At 47.3% G+C, this 16276-nt stretch overlaps 1 protein-coding gene across 3 annotated transcripts in view; it reads right to left on the reverse strand.

Moving 5' to 3' along the window:
• The window catches only part of TTF2 (transcription termination factor 2), a 41881-nt gene that overhangs the window by 25279 nt on the left and 326 nt on the right, over nt 1-16276 (reverse strand). For 2 of the 3 annotated variants that reach the window (XM_029948028.1, XM_029948027.1), the window contains exons 1-8: nt 12997-13072; nt 7653-7814; nt 6816-6882; nt 5011-5970; nt 4349-4463; nt 3822-4004; nt 2265-2392; nt 835-916 (exon numbers count right to left, since the gene is read on the reverse strand). In XM_029948028.1, coding sequence (XP_029803888.1) covers nt 835-916; nt 2265-2392; nt 3822-4004; nt 4349-4463; nt 5011-5937 — 1435 coding nt within the window. In that variant the 5' untranslated portion in view covers nt 5938-5970; nt 6816-6882; nt 7653-7814; nt 12997-13072. Of the gene's footprint in view, nt 1-834; nt 917-2264; nt 2393-3821; nt 4005-4348; nt 4464-5010; nt 5971-6815; nt 6883-7652; nt 7815-12996; nt 13084-14298; nt 14327-14625; nt 14635-16276 lie in introns of those variants that run through there. The other variant, XM_029948030.1, reaches the window with a different exon arrangement.

The raw sequence follows: 16276 nt of genomic DNA on the forward strand, positions 1-16276 counted from the left end.
GCCCAGCAAATCCTCAAACCTTGAGCCTCTCCAACACAGCACCTTGCTAGCCATCGTGGCCATCTGTCATGTTTTCTAGAAGCTGAACCTCTTGCAAAGTTTTAGTTTGAGGAGTCTCCAAAGCAGAGCCTGGAAGCCTTACTTGCTAGGGTCCCTGGCACCTGAGGCCCCGGCAGCGTGACCTGGCTGTGGAGGTCACATGTCCCCACTCACACGAGATTTCGACTCAGATGTAGCAACGTGAGAAACGAGACTCCCTGTGAAATCCTTTCCGCAGGATGGAGTGGGGATAGGAGTCTCTGATACTGGAGTGGCAAGGCTTTCCTCTGGGGCTTGAGCAAAGCAGCCGTGACACTGTCCACAGGACACCAGGTTTACTACTTGGCTCTGGCCAAGCTCCAAGACGTCTGGTGTCCAGCCTGGCTCTCCACCTCCTGCAGACACGCTCTGTGCCACCAGAGGATGAGCTCTCCTTCTGCTTAATTAGCCACAGCCAGCTTCTGCTGCTTGCAGCCACGACCCGCGGAGCCCACAGTCACAGGGGCATCCTAGTGCCCACCCCAGAGCTGCTGACAGGTTCAAATGAGGGGTGCCTCTGGGTGGCTCAGTCAGTTAGGCGGCCAACTCTTGATTTCAGCTCTGGTCATGATCTCAACTGTTGTAAGCCTGAGTCCTGCACTGGGCTCTATGCTCAGTGTGGAGCCTGCTTCAGATCCTGTGTCTCCCTCTCCTCTGCCCCTCCCTGGGTCGCACATGCGAAGAGAAGGGGAGCGGGGGAAGGGAACAGAAAAAATACAAAATATACATGGACTCTTATCATAACATCAGACTCACCCAGAATCCCTCCGTGCGGCTTCTGGCTTTCCCGCCACAGTAGCCAGGCCAATGCCTGCTTCTGGTGTAGTAGCAGCGGGACCTGCCGGAGGTAAGAACCAGAAGCCGAGTGTAAATTCCTCACGAGGGGCTGGATCCTGATCACACAGACTCCACACCCTCCGCTCCTCCTAATATTCTAGCCGTCACGGGGCTGCTCACTGCCCCTCGGGGATCCCTGAGTCCGCCTCTGACCTGGGGGACCCCAGGGCGGGCTGTGCCTGGGACAGATGTGCACCTACCAGCCGGCACGTCTACCAAGAGAGCCCCCTACCCCCTCGAGTGAGAGCCTCGGTGTGTCTGCTTTCATCAGCCGGGCGGGTTCTGGTGTTCGCTACCAAGACCTCTGGCTGGCCTCCTTCCTTTACCTGATGAAGCCATTGGATGGCTTCTCCTGATTTTCCTCTAAATGCGAGTCTCCATTCTGTAGGCAACGACCCGCTCTGCAATGTGAGTCATATATTCCAACAGCCCCTTGACTGATACCCTCTTCCAGTCTTTTCTTAACTCCATCGTATCCTGTGCTCCGCCGCAAAAACACTTCCGAAAACATCAGGCTCAAAAATTCTATAGCGGTTCCTCATGGCTGTCGAGGGATTCTGTGTGACCTTTCTGGTGCTGGGCGCAGGGCAGGGCCCCCACTCAGTCCCGCCGCCTGCCCCCTCACCCCTGTGCTGACCACTGAGCCCGCACCATCCCTCTAACGGCGCACTCGGCTTCCACCCTCTCGGCCATCTGGAGGCTCGCAGCTTCGTTAAGGCACGGAGTAGACGGGCCACCGAGAGTTCTTGACAGAGAGGGCCGGTCCCCCCGCTTGGACTCCTCGGGCACTCCGTGTACCGCCTGCGGTCCCTCACAGTGCACGCTGCGCCTCTGTGGGGCACCTTCCAGCTCTTATAGCTGCTGCGCATGTGTTTCCTCCCTCTAGCTCACTAAGCGCACGATTCCTTGGCATCCTTGTGGCACCTAGCACAGCTCAGACCTTTTACTGCTATGGACTTCTACAATTTTATGGCTTTAGGGAAAAAATCCTATTTGGGACGCCTGGGTGGCTCCATCAATTAAGCGTCTGACTTCAGCTGAGGTTATGATCTCATAGTCTGTGCGTTTGAGCTCCATGTCGGGCTCTGTGCTGAGAACTCAGAGCCTAGAGCCTGCTTCAGATCCTGTGTCTCCCTCTCTCTCTGCCTCTCCTCTGCTCGCTCTCTGTCTCTGTCTCTCAAATTAAAATAAAGACATTAAAAAAAATTTTTAATAAGAAAAAGAAAAAAACCCTATTTTTTTTTCCTCACTGCTTCATAGGAGGAGAAAATAGTACGAGGGAAGCCAGCAGAAGTGACCCATGGTCTGTGGAGATGGGGCCATCCTGCCAGGAGTCTTCCCCGACTCACCTTCAGCCCCGGGGGGTCCTCCGCCAAAGCGGACTCGGCAGGCCGAGACTCCAGGGACTGATGGAGCTCGTCGATGGCTTTACTGATGACTTTCCACACTGTGTGAGGGCCATCTGGCATTGGAGCGCCTGGGGACAAACAGCGTTAGACAAGGGGTCACATGTACCTCACCCCAGCTGTTCGTGGTTCCCCAGGTAATCCATCTGCACGGCCTACAGGTTCTTGCCTCTCGCTGTTCCTTGCCTCACAGGCTCCTCTACCCCTGTCTTCTCATCGTTTATCACACAGTCAGCTAAGCAAGGTCCAGGTAACAGGAAGTATAAGAGATAACCTGTAATGTTTTGGATGTTTTTACCCCCAGCTTCGGAGAGGTGATGGGGAAAAGGTACCGCCATCATTATTTCAGGAAGGAAAGCCGGATGCAAACAAGGAAGTCAGCAGCAGGGAAGGCTGAGCTAGTGGAGGTCTGCGGACGTTACTTCAGGCAGAGAGGGACACAGCCCCTGACCCACGTGTCACATGCTGACCGCCCTGAGCCAGGCGACATCAGCTCCCTCGTCCCACAGGCAATGGCTAGACACACACGTTGGCTGTTTACAGTTCAGGGGTGAGCTGTCCCAAATACGGTTTCCAGGTAAATGGCAAGCGATGAACCATCTAAATGTTAAAATATTTTTAAGCAATAAATCATTTTAATGGAATGTTTTTCAAAACGTATTATATGCTTTCTTCCCTTAAGACTCTCACATGATTTCGTTTTTGTCCAGGTGACTCGGTCACCATCAGGATTACCGAATGACAGTCTCACAGCCAGGACTGTCCTACTTAAATGTGTGCATCTTCTGTTCCCTCTTAGACTAGCAGCAGCTGCATCTGGCCCCAAGCCGACTTCATACCCTCTGTCAGCTACCACCCCTCGACTTTCTCCCTTTCCTCCCTCTGTTTCTTTGCTTCTCTCCTCTCTCGGTATCTTCGGAGGTCCTCAGCTGGGAGAAAACCGGCCTTAACTTTTCCAGTCCCTGCCAGCCAAGCTGAGTGGCAAGCTCATCAGGTCCCGTCTCCTGATTGGCAAACCCACCCATCCTAGGACCCAGCCGAGGCTCTATTGCCAGCCTGACCTGCAGTTACTTCTGAATCATCGCTTTCTGGGAAGCTCGGGATGGACACACTAACTGAAACAGGGTGGCATCGCTCCCGGTGGGTTGTTGGTCATCAGCTCGACTCCCGTTGCCCCTCTGCCCTGCCTTCACACGCACACAGGCATGCAATGTGCCCGCTGCTCTGCCTCCCTCATGGTGGCGTGGGTTTGAGCTTTCATGCACACTTACTAGATGAGTCCCACGTGCCGGCTGCTGCGCTGAGCGATCAAGGACCGTGAACCAGACCCACATAGAAATCTGAACGCTGCGCATGCCCAGCCGAGCACCACGGTCTTCGCCATACGGGCAACGCCCAATCCCAGCACGGCTCTTCCCTTCACGTGGGCAGACCCCTGCTGGGCAGCACTGACCGTGGAGGTGTGGCGACCCAGCGCAGGGCCAGGCCCTTGGATCTCACCTCCATAGCACCAGCTGGATGCCCCAGCAGCTGCTGGGCAGGCGGCCTTCAGGCCTTGAGAGCCCAGAGGCTGGAGGCCGTGGTCCTGTAGGGGCCGGGGAGGCGCCAAGTGAGGGAGGTCAGTGGCGGCTGCGGTGACGCTTCTCTGCTGTGGTGCCTGACTGGCACTCTTCTCGCTAGCGTCTATTTCAGAAAAACACAAGGAAAGGACAAGCTCCAGTTGCGGAAAGTAAAGGAGCTACCAGTGTGGGAGGAGGTCAGGGGAGGGCGGGACCACTGCCATTCCAATGAGCCGGGAAGACCTCAAGGGCACAGCATTGACCGTCTCCTAAGCAACAAAAAGAGGGGAGTCCGCAGGAAGTGAAGGAAGTTTTCCTAAATCACAAGTGTTAATTCTGAAAGGCTCCTAAGTAGGTAATCAAGCGGAACGGTAAATCCTCAGCGTCTTCTTTATTAAGAGGGCTTCTCGAATGTCTCTCGTCAAGCTCTGGCAAACCCTGGGCTCTGGGGTGCACAACCCGTCTCACCTGGCTCTGGGGACAGGGCAAGGGCACCCAGGGCTGCCTCCAACTCCTGGATCTGCGTGAGCAACTTCTGACCCTTGTCTGGGAGAGCCTGGAGGTTCACGGATTTCAGCGTGCTCTGAAAAACACATCCTGTAAGACCTGGCCCTCTTCTCCAGTTGTTAGAAAAACAGTTTCAAACTAAAGTAGCCTAAAGATGTGAAACTGGAAATGATGGTCCGTCAAGTGTACCTGTGAAAACCAGGGTTTTTTGGGGGTTTTTGTTTTTGTTTTTTAAACCCAGCTGATTTACTGACCCTGAAAACACAAGCCCAGGCAAAGACAGAAACCACCCCCCACCCTCCCCCAAAACCTTTGTTGTGTTAACTTGTCCCACAGCAGGCAGCGCTCTGACCCTAGAATGAGGCACTTGGCTGGCGGCTGGCGCCTGGGTGGTGCAGTCCGTTAAGTGTCTGGCTTCTAAATCTCGGCTCAGGTCATGATCTCACAGTTTGTGATTTCAAGCCCCACCTCAGGTTCTGCGCTGATGGCACCGAGCCTGCTTGAGAGTCTGTCTCCCCTTCTCTCTGCCCCTCCTCTGCTAAGCGGGAGCTCGCTCACGCGCACTCTCTCTCTCAAACTCAATAAACAAACAAAAACCAAGCACACGGGAGGTCAGTAGTTACCTTCTTCTGTTTGAGTTGTGTTGTGAGGTACACACGTTGGGCCACTGGGTCAGAAGGTTCTACCTTCTTGGAAACGCCCAGGGTGGGAGATGGGTTTCTCTGCACGCTCCGCCCAGGGGGCAGAAGGTGGCTCTCTTCCTGGGAGTCCAGAGTCAAGTCAAAGAGCAAAGGAGGCTTTGAGGAAACAGAAGGACCTCCCACACAGTCACCATGGCTGGAGTCCACTTCCGGCCCCGCACCCGGGGAGTGCCCTGCAGCTGCCGGTGCCCGCCATGCACACGGTCCTTCTGGGGCAGACACGTCCCGAGGCTCAGAGTGCCGGGCAGTGTGCATGCTGCGGGCACCCCCCGCCTTCGCTTCTCCAGCCTCCCGGCCCCCGGGGTGCTCTTTGCCGACGCGTTCCCCTTTCTGGGGCTTGCTTCCTGCGTTCTGACCATGAGTAAGTCCAGGCAAAGCCTTGGTTTCCTTTTCCCTCGGAGCCTCTGGTTCGTTTTGGAGGTGATGACCCTCAACATCTGACCTCTCCTGGAAAGACCCGCATGGCTTCCTCAGCCCATCACCGCGGCCCTGTCTGGGTTTAGCGTCAGAAAGGCTTGCTCCATGTGCGGCTTCGTTCTTTGCTTCACGCTGAAACTCTACCTTCTCCCCTTGATGCTTCTCTTGAACTGCGGGTGGATTTTTCTTCACCTCCAGGCCAGAGGATAGATCTTTCTTCATCCAGCAGCTGGACTCAGGCTTCCGTTCCTTCTTTTGATCCAAGAGCACATCCCCCTTTTCCTCTTGATTCTTATCGGCCGTCTTCTTCTCACCCTCACCTCTGGTGAGCTGTTTCCAGAGAGACGGTTCTTGATTCTTGTCGAGGACCTTGAACGGGTTTCTCTGCTGGCTGGAAGGATGATGAAGTGGCTCAGAGACACTCTGAGGCATGTTGGTTACAGAATGTTCTTTGGAACCAGGCTCCTAAGAGACAAGGAAAATGATCTTCATATAAAACATTAGTGCAAGCTTCCTATCTAGAACGCCTTTATTTCCGAGGAAATGGAAACAGCAGTCCAGTATTTCTGAACATTCCTGGGACCATTTCTGCCTCTAGGAAAGACTAGGTGCGTGACTCAGACAGTATGAGTTTCTGAACAGTACTTTCAACACTCGGTTCCTTCTCTGATCATGTCCACTGCTTTCCCAGGCTTCCAGGACAAGCAGTGACCAATTCAAGTGCTTGTGTAATTGCAGTAGCCACAATGCATACTGCTAATGAAAAACTATTCTCTTGGATGAATCTATCCCCAAACCTACACAATATCCCCTGCTTGCTTTGAGTCTGGCCTTGGGAAGGTTCCACTGTGGGAATCTAGAGTTACAAGCTCAAGCTACACCTCTCCCAGTCAAAGTGTGGCTGCCCCTCAGGCCTAGCCCCTCGGGGTCTGGGCGTCGGTCAGTCTCTCATGTGCCAGGGGCTTATGAATTACGCCCCGTCTATGGCAACGTCAAGGAGACAGCAGTCCGTAAAAAGATGCCCGAGTTAGCCAGGTTAAATCCAAACGCTTCCCTAAAGAGAACAGTGACTACAACTAAAACCTTGAAAAATACTTAAATGTAATAGGCAAATCATTAAATCTTCACTATAACCAAATAGTCCTTTGAATTCAAAGCCCCAACAAGGCCGACTTTGCTTAAAGAAAAGATCTTTCAGGGACAGTACGATGAAGACGCACCAGTTTATACCAGACTTCAAAGTCTTTTCGGGCAACACCACAGATTCAACAGTCTGAACATAGCAGGTCTGAGGACAGAACAACTCCTACCTGCCACAGGACGTTTCCGCACCACCGCTTCCCTGCCGCCTTACTCCTAACGCACTGGAAGAACAATCTGGTGAAGGAGAAGACACAAATCACCAAGGCTGTGAAAATCCATTAAAGCAGTGTATTTTACCTTTATTTTTCCTCCAAGAAAACATCTTGCAACTTCTTAACACCAGTTTTGAAAGGCCACTTGAAACCAGTGACCTCATATGTACATTTCAAAATTCTCTGCTGCACAGGCTCTTCCTAAGGGCTACAAAGTGAAAAGCTAGAGACGTCAGGGAAGCCTGGACGGGTACCCGTTTGTTCTCTTTCCTCTGTAAAGAATGACTGAGATGGAAACGTGATGAGTGGCGGCTGCTAAAATCCGGAAAAGAGAGACAACCAGACGTTTTGTATCCCCGGCGGGAAACGACAATACCACTTATGAAGTGAAACAAAACCAAGCCAACCAGAACAAACACAAACTACCCTAGATCTGGTCCCTAGAGTCAATGATCAATTTACAGGAAACACAGACAACAGAGGAACGCACAGAGCAAGGCCATGGGGATGTGATCTGTAAAACCTTGACGGGGGAAATGGTCTGTGACCAACAACTGCATTCCTTCAACAAACAAATTACAAGGGAGGGACAAAATAGAAGACTTGAGAGACTTAAAAGACATATCAATCAATCGCAACCTGTGAACTTTACTCATTGATTTAAACAAACAAAAACTATTAAAAATAAACTACCTGTGTCATCTAGGAAGCGCCTGAAAATCTGCACTCCGACTGGTTAAAAAGAGAGAGAGAAAGTCCCTATCTTTTAGAGCGAGATACTGAAACACTTACAGAAGAAATGTTATCTGGGATCCGTTCCAAAATGCGGCAGGAGCTGGGGCGGGGAGAATGGGCAGAGCTCACAGGGAACAAGACTGGAATGAGTTGGTAACTGGCGAAGCTTACACGCTGCATTAGTCTATCGGGTCTACTTTTGTATATGTCTGCAATCTTCTATTAAAGAAAAAGATCGTATTCAGACACACATCCCTACAGAAGACCGTCCCTGCACAAGTAAACCCAGCCTTCACACCGCTGCACACAAATGGGTACACTGCTCTGTGAGCAAGCCATGCATGCACTCTCCAGCTTCCAGATTTTGCATGCTTATCTCCCTCCCTCCAAAGGATGTCCTCTTTACCCCTATTTGCCCACCACTTCCCACATCACCAGCCCTCTCTGACCTTCCCCTGCTCGCACTGTCTCTGTCTCTCAAAAATAAATAAAAAACATTAAAAAAAATCAAACATAAATAAAAAAAAAATAAAATAAAATTTTCTTAACATCCCATGACAACCAGTTATTTAAAGAACTAAAATTTGTTTTACCTAGTTGGAGATAAACAAATACCTCCATCTATTTTGATCCCATATCCTTGAGAAGCTAAAAGACAGAGAGGTTGGGGAGGGGGAGGGGAGGAAACAAGAACTCGGGAAGCTCAGTGACAATGTCCAACATTTGTAAATCCAGGTGTGCCCCATCACTCAAGGCAAGGCAAGACTCCTTCCCTCTGGTTCTGCTGAGTGACTGTTTTATTGCCCATAAACAGAGGCCCAAGGGCCGGTCATATGCTTGTGAGTGGCACCCTCTGGTGTTTAGGTAAGAGAATTGCACATAAATGCACCTGCATGCCAAGGTATCAAAACTGGGCATCTTCGCCTCACCTGGGCTTACACGCCCCCCCATTACTCTGCTGCTCCAGTCTCCTGGCTGGGTTTTGCTTTACACAAACTGGCATAGATCAAGGATGTCATGTACTTTAAGTTCCTGAAAAGAAACTTTTCTTCTGAAAACTAAGTTTCAGAAGAAAAGGTTATATTCCCTGAGGTCATTCTCCAGAGTACAGGGGCTCTGGCTAAATGCCCTTACTGTCTGCTAAGGAAGTCATTGTCCACTGGCTTACCCACTTCTTTTAAAATTTCCAGCCTGTACTAGCTACCAGGGATGCTTATTTCTTGTTTGTTTTTATTTTTTAAATCTATTTATTTTCAGAGAGAATGTGAGGGAGGGGCAGAGAGAGAACCCCAAGCAGGCTCCACACCATCAAAACGGAGCCCAGCGTGGGCCTCGAGCCCACCACAAGACCATGACCTGAGCTGAAATCAAGAGTCGGATGCTTAATTGACTGAGCCACCTAGGCACCCCCGCTTGTTTTTTGTTTTTAATTTACTGTATGTTGTATAACTATTTTATCTGTCCCAAAACGGTGTTTTAAAAACCTCCTGTCAATAACTCCTAGTAATAGTTTTCTAGACGTGGGCTAAAAGAGAAACATTAGCAGAACTCACTTTTCTGTTTTAAAATAATGATCCACTCTCAGCCTCATCTACCTAATATGAAGAATGAGAATGGTAAGCTCTCAAAACTCCACCTTTGGTCTAGACCTTTGTTTGCAGCTAGCTGGCTTCACATATACATAAGACACAATTAGTCCCAAGCTGTCTGTGTTAGCCATACATCCCCACTCTCTACTGATGTTACCTTACCTTCCTTGCCTTGTTTAATGGTAAACTTGTCCCCCATAAATCCCAACTTAACAACCATTTATGGAGCACTGACGGGGAGCCAAACACCAGACTCCGTGCAGCCCACACAGGACCTCACCAAATCCTCACCACCCAGGGGGGTCGGGACTGCCGTGATCACCACTTCTGATGAGAAAATGAGGAAGGGAAGTACATGATTAGAAGCCTATCAAAAAGCTGTCTTACTGATTGCCTTTCGGCAGTCTAAGCCGAAATCTAAGCGCACCGAACTCCACCGCCCAGGCCTCACCCTAAGCACACCTTTCACTTCGACACTAAGGCCGATGCAGCTAGAATCAGCTAGACGTAGGTCTGAATCCCGGCAATGCCACTTCACAGCCATGGGACATTAGATTCCTTTCCTAACCTCCCTGAATGTCAGCTGCCTCCTCCACCTACCGCAGAAGATTCATGGGGGGAAGAGACAGACTCTATGCCATTTAGCAGATATTTAACAGCAGGTCTGTTTCAGCAGTACCCTGGCCTCCACCACCTCCCTTTCTAACCAACCCTCTTCAGAGTTCCTCTTTAATTAATGCACAATATTCCCATAAGGTAGGGGGCCCTCAGCAGTATGTAAATGGTTTTAGATGTCAGGACCTCTAGAGGCTTACCAGGCCCCCTGTACTACAAAAACAAAACAAAACAAACAAACAAAAAAAGTCCAAAAGTGAAAAAAATTTTAATTTCATTTATAATACCACCAGAAACAGCATTCTCTGAGGACTTAATTTAACAAAAAGTCTATAGTACTCTATAATAAAAACTATTCAACAATGCTGAAAAAAAATGTAAAGGCATAAACAAACCATGCTCATAGATCGGAAAATCAATATTAATGTGAATTCTCCCCAAAATGATCTACGCAGATTCAGTGTAATACCAACAAGGTTTTCTAGAGAAATTTAGGAGGTGATTCAACATTTTATATGCAAAGGACCTAGAAGAGCCAATCCAGAAGAATGCTGGAAGAAACTCACATGATCTCATCTGATTGTGTGCGGACGGGCAAAAGGGCCAACAGACTGGCAAGTTCAACAACAGATTCAGAACATGGTAATCACTGATTTTCTTACAAAGCACCAAGCATTTGCATGGGGAAGGAAAGTCTTCCAAAATGTTGCTGAAATAACCAAATAATACTCATTCCATTAATATATGGGGAAAAAATGAAATACTCTTATCTCATAAGAGATACAAATTTAATATAAAGTAGATCACAGATTAAACAGAAAAGCCATTAAGAAAAAATAAAAAATAAAAATGGAAACAAAAACTATAAAACCTCTACAAGAAACCACTGGAGAAATTTGTGCTCTCGGGGCAGGAAAAGATGTCTCGGAGAGAAAATAAGAAAGCATGAAGGATAAAAATATGATAAACTGGACCTTTTATGGGGTGCCAGGTGGCTCAGTCAGTTAGGCATCTGATTTTGCTTCAGGTCATGATCTCCCAATTCTTGAGTTCAAGCCCCACGTCAGGCTCTGTGCTGACGGCTCGGAGCCTGGAGCCTGCTTTGGATTTTGTGTCTCCCTCTCTGTCTCTGCCTCTCCCCCACTCATGTTCGGTTTCTTTCTCTCTCTCTCAAAAAAAAAAAAAATCCCATTAAATAAATAAAAAAATAAAATCTGCACTTTATAAAAATTTAAAACTTCTACTTTTTAAAAAAGAGGAAAATGAAAACCAAGGACTCAGAGAAAATCCTCATTATCTATGTATTTAACATAGAACTTGCATAGGGAATATCCAAAGAACTCTTCCAATTCAATAATAAAAAAACAAAGGACACAGTTTTTAAAAATAGGCAATCCCCCCCTCACAGCTATACTTTACGATTTCTTTAATGTTAACATTTCTGAAATGCCAAATTGTAGAAATGGAGATCAGATTCCTGGTTGTCAGAGGTGAGGTGGAGGGAGCGGGAAGGAAGGTGGGGAATAAAGGGGCAGCAGGAGGAATCGAGGGGCGAACAGAGCCATTCAGGTTCCTGACTATGGTAGTGCACACTCAAAACCACCCATGCTACACTATTCAGAACTAAACCTACACACACACACGCACGCACGCATGCACACATCAGTATAAAGGAAAACTATCTTCACAAATAACAGAGGACTGAGTCAATATCCTAGTTGTAACATTACGTACTATTTACACACACTGTGCAAAATGTTACCCTTAGGTAAAGTCTATAGGGATCCCTTCTGTGCTATTTGTTATAAATGCATGAGAATCTACAAAGACCTCAATAAAATTTTCAATTAAAAAAAGGAGCAAAAGATTTAAACACATTTCACCAAAGAAAAACACAGGAATGACAAATAAGTATAAGAAACTGTGAAAGTCACAAAATGAAATTCAACTCAGCAATGATAAAGACTGACTGATGTATAAACCACATTTCAGATACTGTGACATAAAAGAAGCCAGACACTAAAGAATGAGTCAAGAGTGGTTGCCTCTGGTACGGGGGATGATCTAGAAGGGGGTCCAATGCCATTTAATGGGGTAACAAAAATACTTGGTATCTTGACTGAGGCTTGGTTATAAGGATAGTTATATAAATTTCTCAAACTCCACTGCTCAACACTTAAAATCTATGACTTGTAGCCATAACTCAATTAAGAAAAACAGGGGCGCCTGGGTAGCTCAGTCAGTTAAGCATCTGACTTCAGCTCAGATCATGGTCTCGCAGTTCGTGAGTTCAAGCCCCATGTCGGGCTCTGTACCAACAGCGCAGAGCCTGCTTCTAATCTTCTCTCTCCCTCTCTCTGCCCCTCCCCTGCCCTCGCACTCTCTTCCTGTCTCTCAAAAATAAACATTAAGGGGAAAAAAAAAGAACAATGAAAAACAGCAGTACAGGCAATATTCAGGTATGTAAAAATTGTGAAGATGGTACTTAAATGCCAATATGGGGGGCAAGGGGGAGGGAATGATAGAGAACACATAAATTCTGAACTGCACAGAATATCATATAAAGACCATCACAGCTGGCCCCGGCCTTTCTGGCCAGCCGTATCTTCTGAAATCTCCAAACACATGCTAAACTATGACCAAACCAAATGACTCCAATTCCTAATGACTTCCTAACTCTGTGCCCTAATGCAGGGTATCAATCTGTTAAATATGACCCCTTTCCTGACTCTAGTGAAGTCCTACTTACCTTTCAATACTCATGACAAATGTCACCTGCCACCTACATAGTCTCCCTCCCCTACCTCTGCATTTTCATAAAAAAGAAGGGAAACTAGCATTTACTGGGTGCTTAACATACTTTACATGTTTTGAGACATTACTTCATTCTATTACTGGGATGGAAAAGTTGACAAGTTACTGTAAGTTAATGATGGTTGGCAGGCAGATGTTACCGGCGACTTCAGAGCTGGACAGGGAGGAAGGCGGAGCAGCCGATTCAGAAACTCACCAGATCCTCAGACTGACCCGGTGCCCAGTAAGGGTGACGGCTCAGAAGGCACTCAATACACAGAGAAATTCTGTTTGTTAAAAATGATCTTTAAAGAACAGTCAATCCTAGGAAACCACAGCTGGCTGTAACTCTGCCAGGCAAAGAAAGAAGCAAATACACTTAGATGTTCCTTTCGGACACTTACCTATATTCTTCCTTGCCTGGCAGGAGGAGCAAACCCTGAAGCGCGACCACACAGTCCTCATGCAGTAAGCAATGAGAAACAGGAAGGCTGGGGCAGGGGAGAAGAAAATTCTGTGTTAGGGGATGTTGGAAATTAACATTCTAAAATTAAATCCTAACTATGGGTTTCGTTATTATTTTTTTTAATGTTTGTTTACTTTCGAGAGAGAGAGAGACAGAGCATTAGTATGGGAGGGTCAGAGAGAAGGGGAAACACAAAATCTGAAGCAGGCTCCAGGCTCTGAGCTGTCAGCACAGAGCCCGACATGGGGCTCGAACTCACAAAAGGCAAGATCATGACCTGAGCCGAAGTCGGACACTTAACCGACTGAGTCACCCAGGCGCCCCTAACTATGGGTTTTAAACCTTAGTAGGACCTCCACAGGGTTTGTAAATGCCAGACATTTTTACACCTATGCACAATCCTCTGGGGAAAGGCTCACTCAGCAGCCTTCATTTTTTTTCCCCACTTCCCCAAAGACATGACGATAACCAATATATCTTTTTCCTGATGACTCAAAAGCTTAAAACTATACTGTTGTTCAACCTCTACATTGTAAGATTCCCCCCAGGAACGACGTGAAGTATCGAAGACTGCTGTGAAGTACTTTCAGCATCCCTTGGTCTGTGACGACCTGTTTGCTGTCCCTCAGTGTTGTTCACGTGCTGGCTCTAGGAACACGCTCCACTAACCTGCTTCATGCCTGGCATACATTTTTTTAACTCTCCTCTTCCAACTTCTCATAAGAGAATGAATATACAACACTTGAGGATAAATAATTTTTTTAAATGTTTTTTTAATGTTTTTATTTTTGAGAGAGAGAGAGACAGCGTGAGCAGGGGAGGGTCAGAGAGAGGAGTCACAGGATCTGAAGACGGGCTCCAGGCTCTGAGCTAGCTGTCAGCACAGAATCTGATGCTGGGCTCGAACCCATGAACCACGAGATCATGACCTGAGCCGAAGCCAGAGGTTTAACCGACTGAGTCACCCAGGTGCCCCAAAGATAAATAATTTTGAGTGTAGACCTAAAATACTCTCATAAGACTCATGGCACTTGTTTTTTCCTTTGTTTTGCTTGGATTCTGGCTGCCAGATGCATCCCAAAGAGTTCAGGTTTATCAAGTAACTGTCATTAAGTCAAGTATTATACTGTTCCGGTTTGATAACGGTGCATTTGTATAAATGGCACTCTACAGATGGGCTTCTTTAAGACATTATTTCTAAGTCATCTCTACACCCAACACTGAGGCTCGAATTCACAACTCAGAAGTTGTGAGGCAAGAGTCGCATGCTCCAATTCAGCCAGCCAGGTGCCCCAAGAGTATATTTCTTTTAACAGAAAACTGAGTCTTATGCTACCATGAATACTTAATTCCTACAAATCTGAACATGCTTCTATGTTGCATGAAAGTTGAGCTAGGTCCAGAACCTAAAAAACTCAGTAAAGAAATTAGAAATGAAGAGCAAATTGCAACTTAATGATACATTGTTGATAGTTTATTCAGCTTGCTCCCCCTCTCCTTTTTTTATGTGTATTTGAGAGCCAGCAAGCGGAGAGGTAGAAAGAGAGGGAAAGAGAGAATTTCGCACTGTCAGCACTGAGCCCAACGAGGGGCTCCAACCCACGGACAGTGCGATCATGCCTGAGCAGAAATCAAGAGCTGGACACTCAACCTACTGAGCCACCCAAGCGCCCCTGACCTGTTCCCTTCCATCTTAAGATTTGATGCTGTTTTTCTGAAAATCATTTCATATTTAACTAAACTAGATCCCAGTAATTTCTTTAAAAATAAAAAAGACAACTTATTCGAGGGCTAAGAAAATTTCTTGTCTAAAAGCGTATTTATCAAATCTGAGAGAGTACACCAAATCCTTCATTTAGTGTCAAAGCACAACAAAGACACACATCATCTAAATCGTGTAAGGGAAGCACAGGTTAATCCAACACTGAAGGGGCACCTGGGCGACTCAGTCGGTTGAGCATCAGGTCATGATCTCACAGTTGGTGGGTTGAAGCCCCGCACCGGGCTCTGCACTGACAGCTAAGAGCCTGGAGCCTGCTTCGGATTCTGTGTCTCCTTCTCTCTCTGGCCCTCCCCTGCTCACACTGTCTGTCTCTCTCTCAAAAAAAAAAAAAAAAAAAAAATACACATTGAAAAATACTTCATTTTCTAGTATTGATACCCACATTGTGTCTTATTTCAGAAGGAGAAAGTTTATTTTTCTCTACTGAGTTCAGTAGAGAGCAGGAAAAATGTTTAATGTGATAGTTTAAAAACTTGCACATGGGGCGCCTGGGTGGCTCAGTTGGTTAAGTGTCTGGCTTCCGGCTTCGCCTCAGGTCATGATCTCACAGTTTGTGGGTTTGAGCCCCACATCGGGCTCTGTGCTGACAGCCAGCTCAGAACCTGGAGCCTGCTTCAGATTCTGTGTCTCCCTCTCTCTTTGACCCTCCCCTGCTTGTGCTGTCTCTCTCTGTCTCTCAAAAATAAATAAAAAACATTAAAAAATTTTTTTTAAACTCGCACAGGCCGTAGACACATGGTACTGTCAAAACACTAACACTTGGGGCGCCTGGGTGGCTCAGTCGGTTAAGCCTCCGGCTTCGGCTCAGGTCAGATCTCACGTTCGTGGGTTCGAGCTCTTTGTCAGGCTCTGTGTTGTCGACTAGCTCAGAGCTTGGAGCATGCTTCCAGTTCTGTGTCTCCTTCTCTCTCTGCCCCTCCCCCTCTCATGCTCTGTCTCTCTCTGTATCAAAATAAATAAAAACATTAAAAAAAAAACACTAACACTTTATGAGAACAACATTAGCTTTTTGGCTTCCAATTTTATGGATACCAGAGTGCTGGTATGTAAGTGATGAACCACAGGAATCTACCCCAAAAACTTTACACAGTGTATGTTTGCCAATTTGACAATAAATTTTATTTAAAAGATAAATACCAGAGTGCTGAGTCATATATTTGATTACCCCCCCTACATTAATCCCTAAACTAACCTGTTTTGTTGGATTGTCAGTATCACCCCATAAATGCACAGAATCCTATTTTAAAAGGTATCTGATAATCTGACGAGAGCGCTTTAACCTCACTTAAAAACAAGTTCAGCCGAAAATCCGTGCAAAACCCGGGACCAATTACTTTCTACTATGCCTGCATGTCCTCACTTAGCAGGGAGAAGCAATGTCCGAGCAGAGAGCCTGACAAGCGAACAGAAACCCAGAGCTGGAATGGAACAGAAG

This window comes from Suricata suricatta, chromosome 8, assembly GCF_006229205.1.
Source record: "Suricata suricatta isolate VVHF042 chromosome 8, meerkat_22Aug2017_6uvM2_HiC, whole genome shotgun sequence".
NCBI lineage: Eukaryota > Metazoa > Chordata > Mammalia > Carnivora > Herpestidae > Suricata > Suricata suricatta.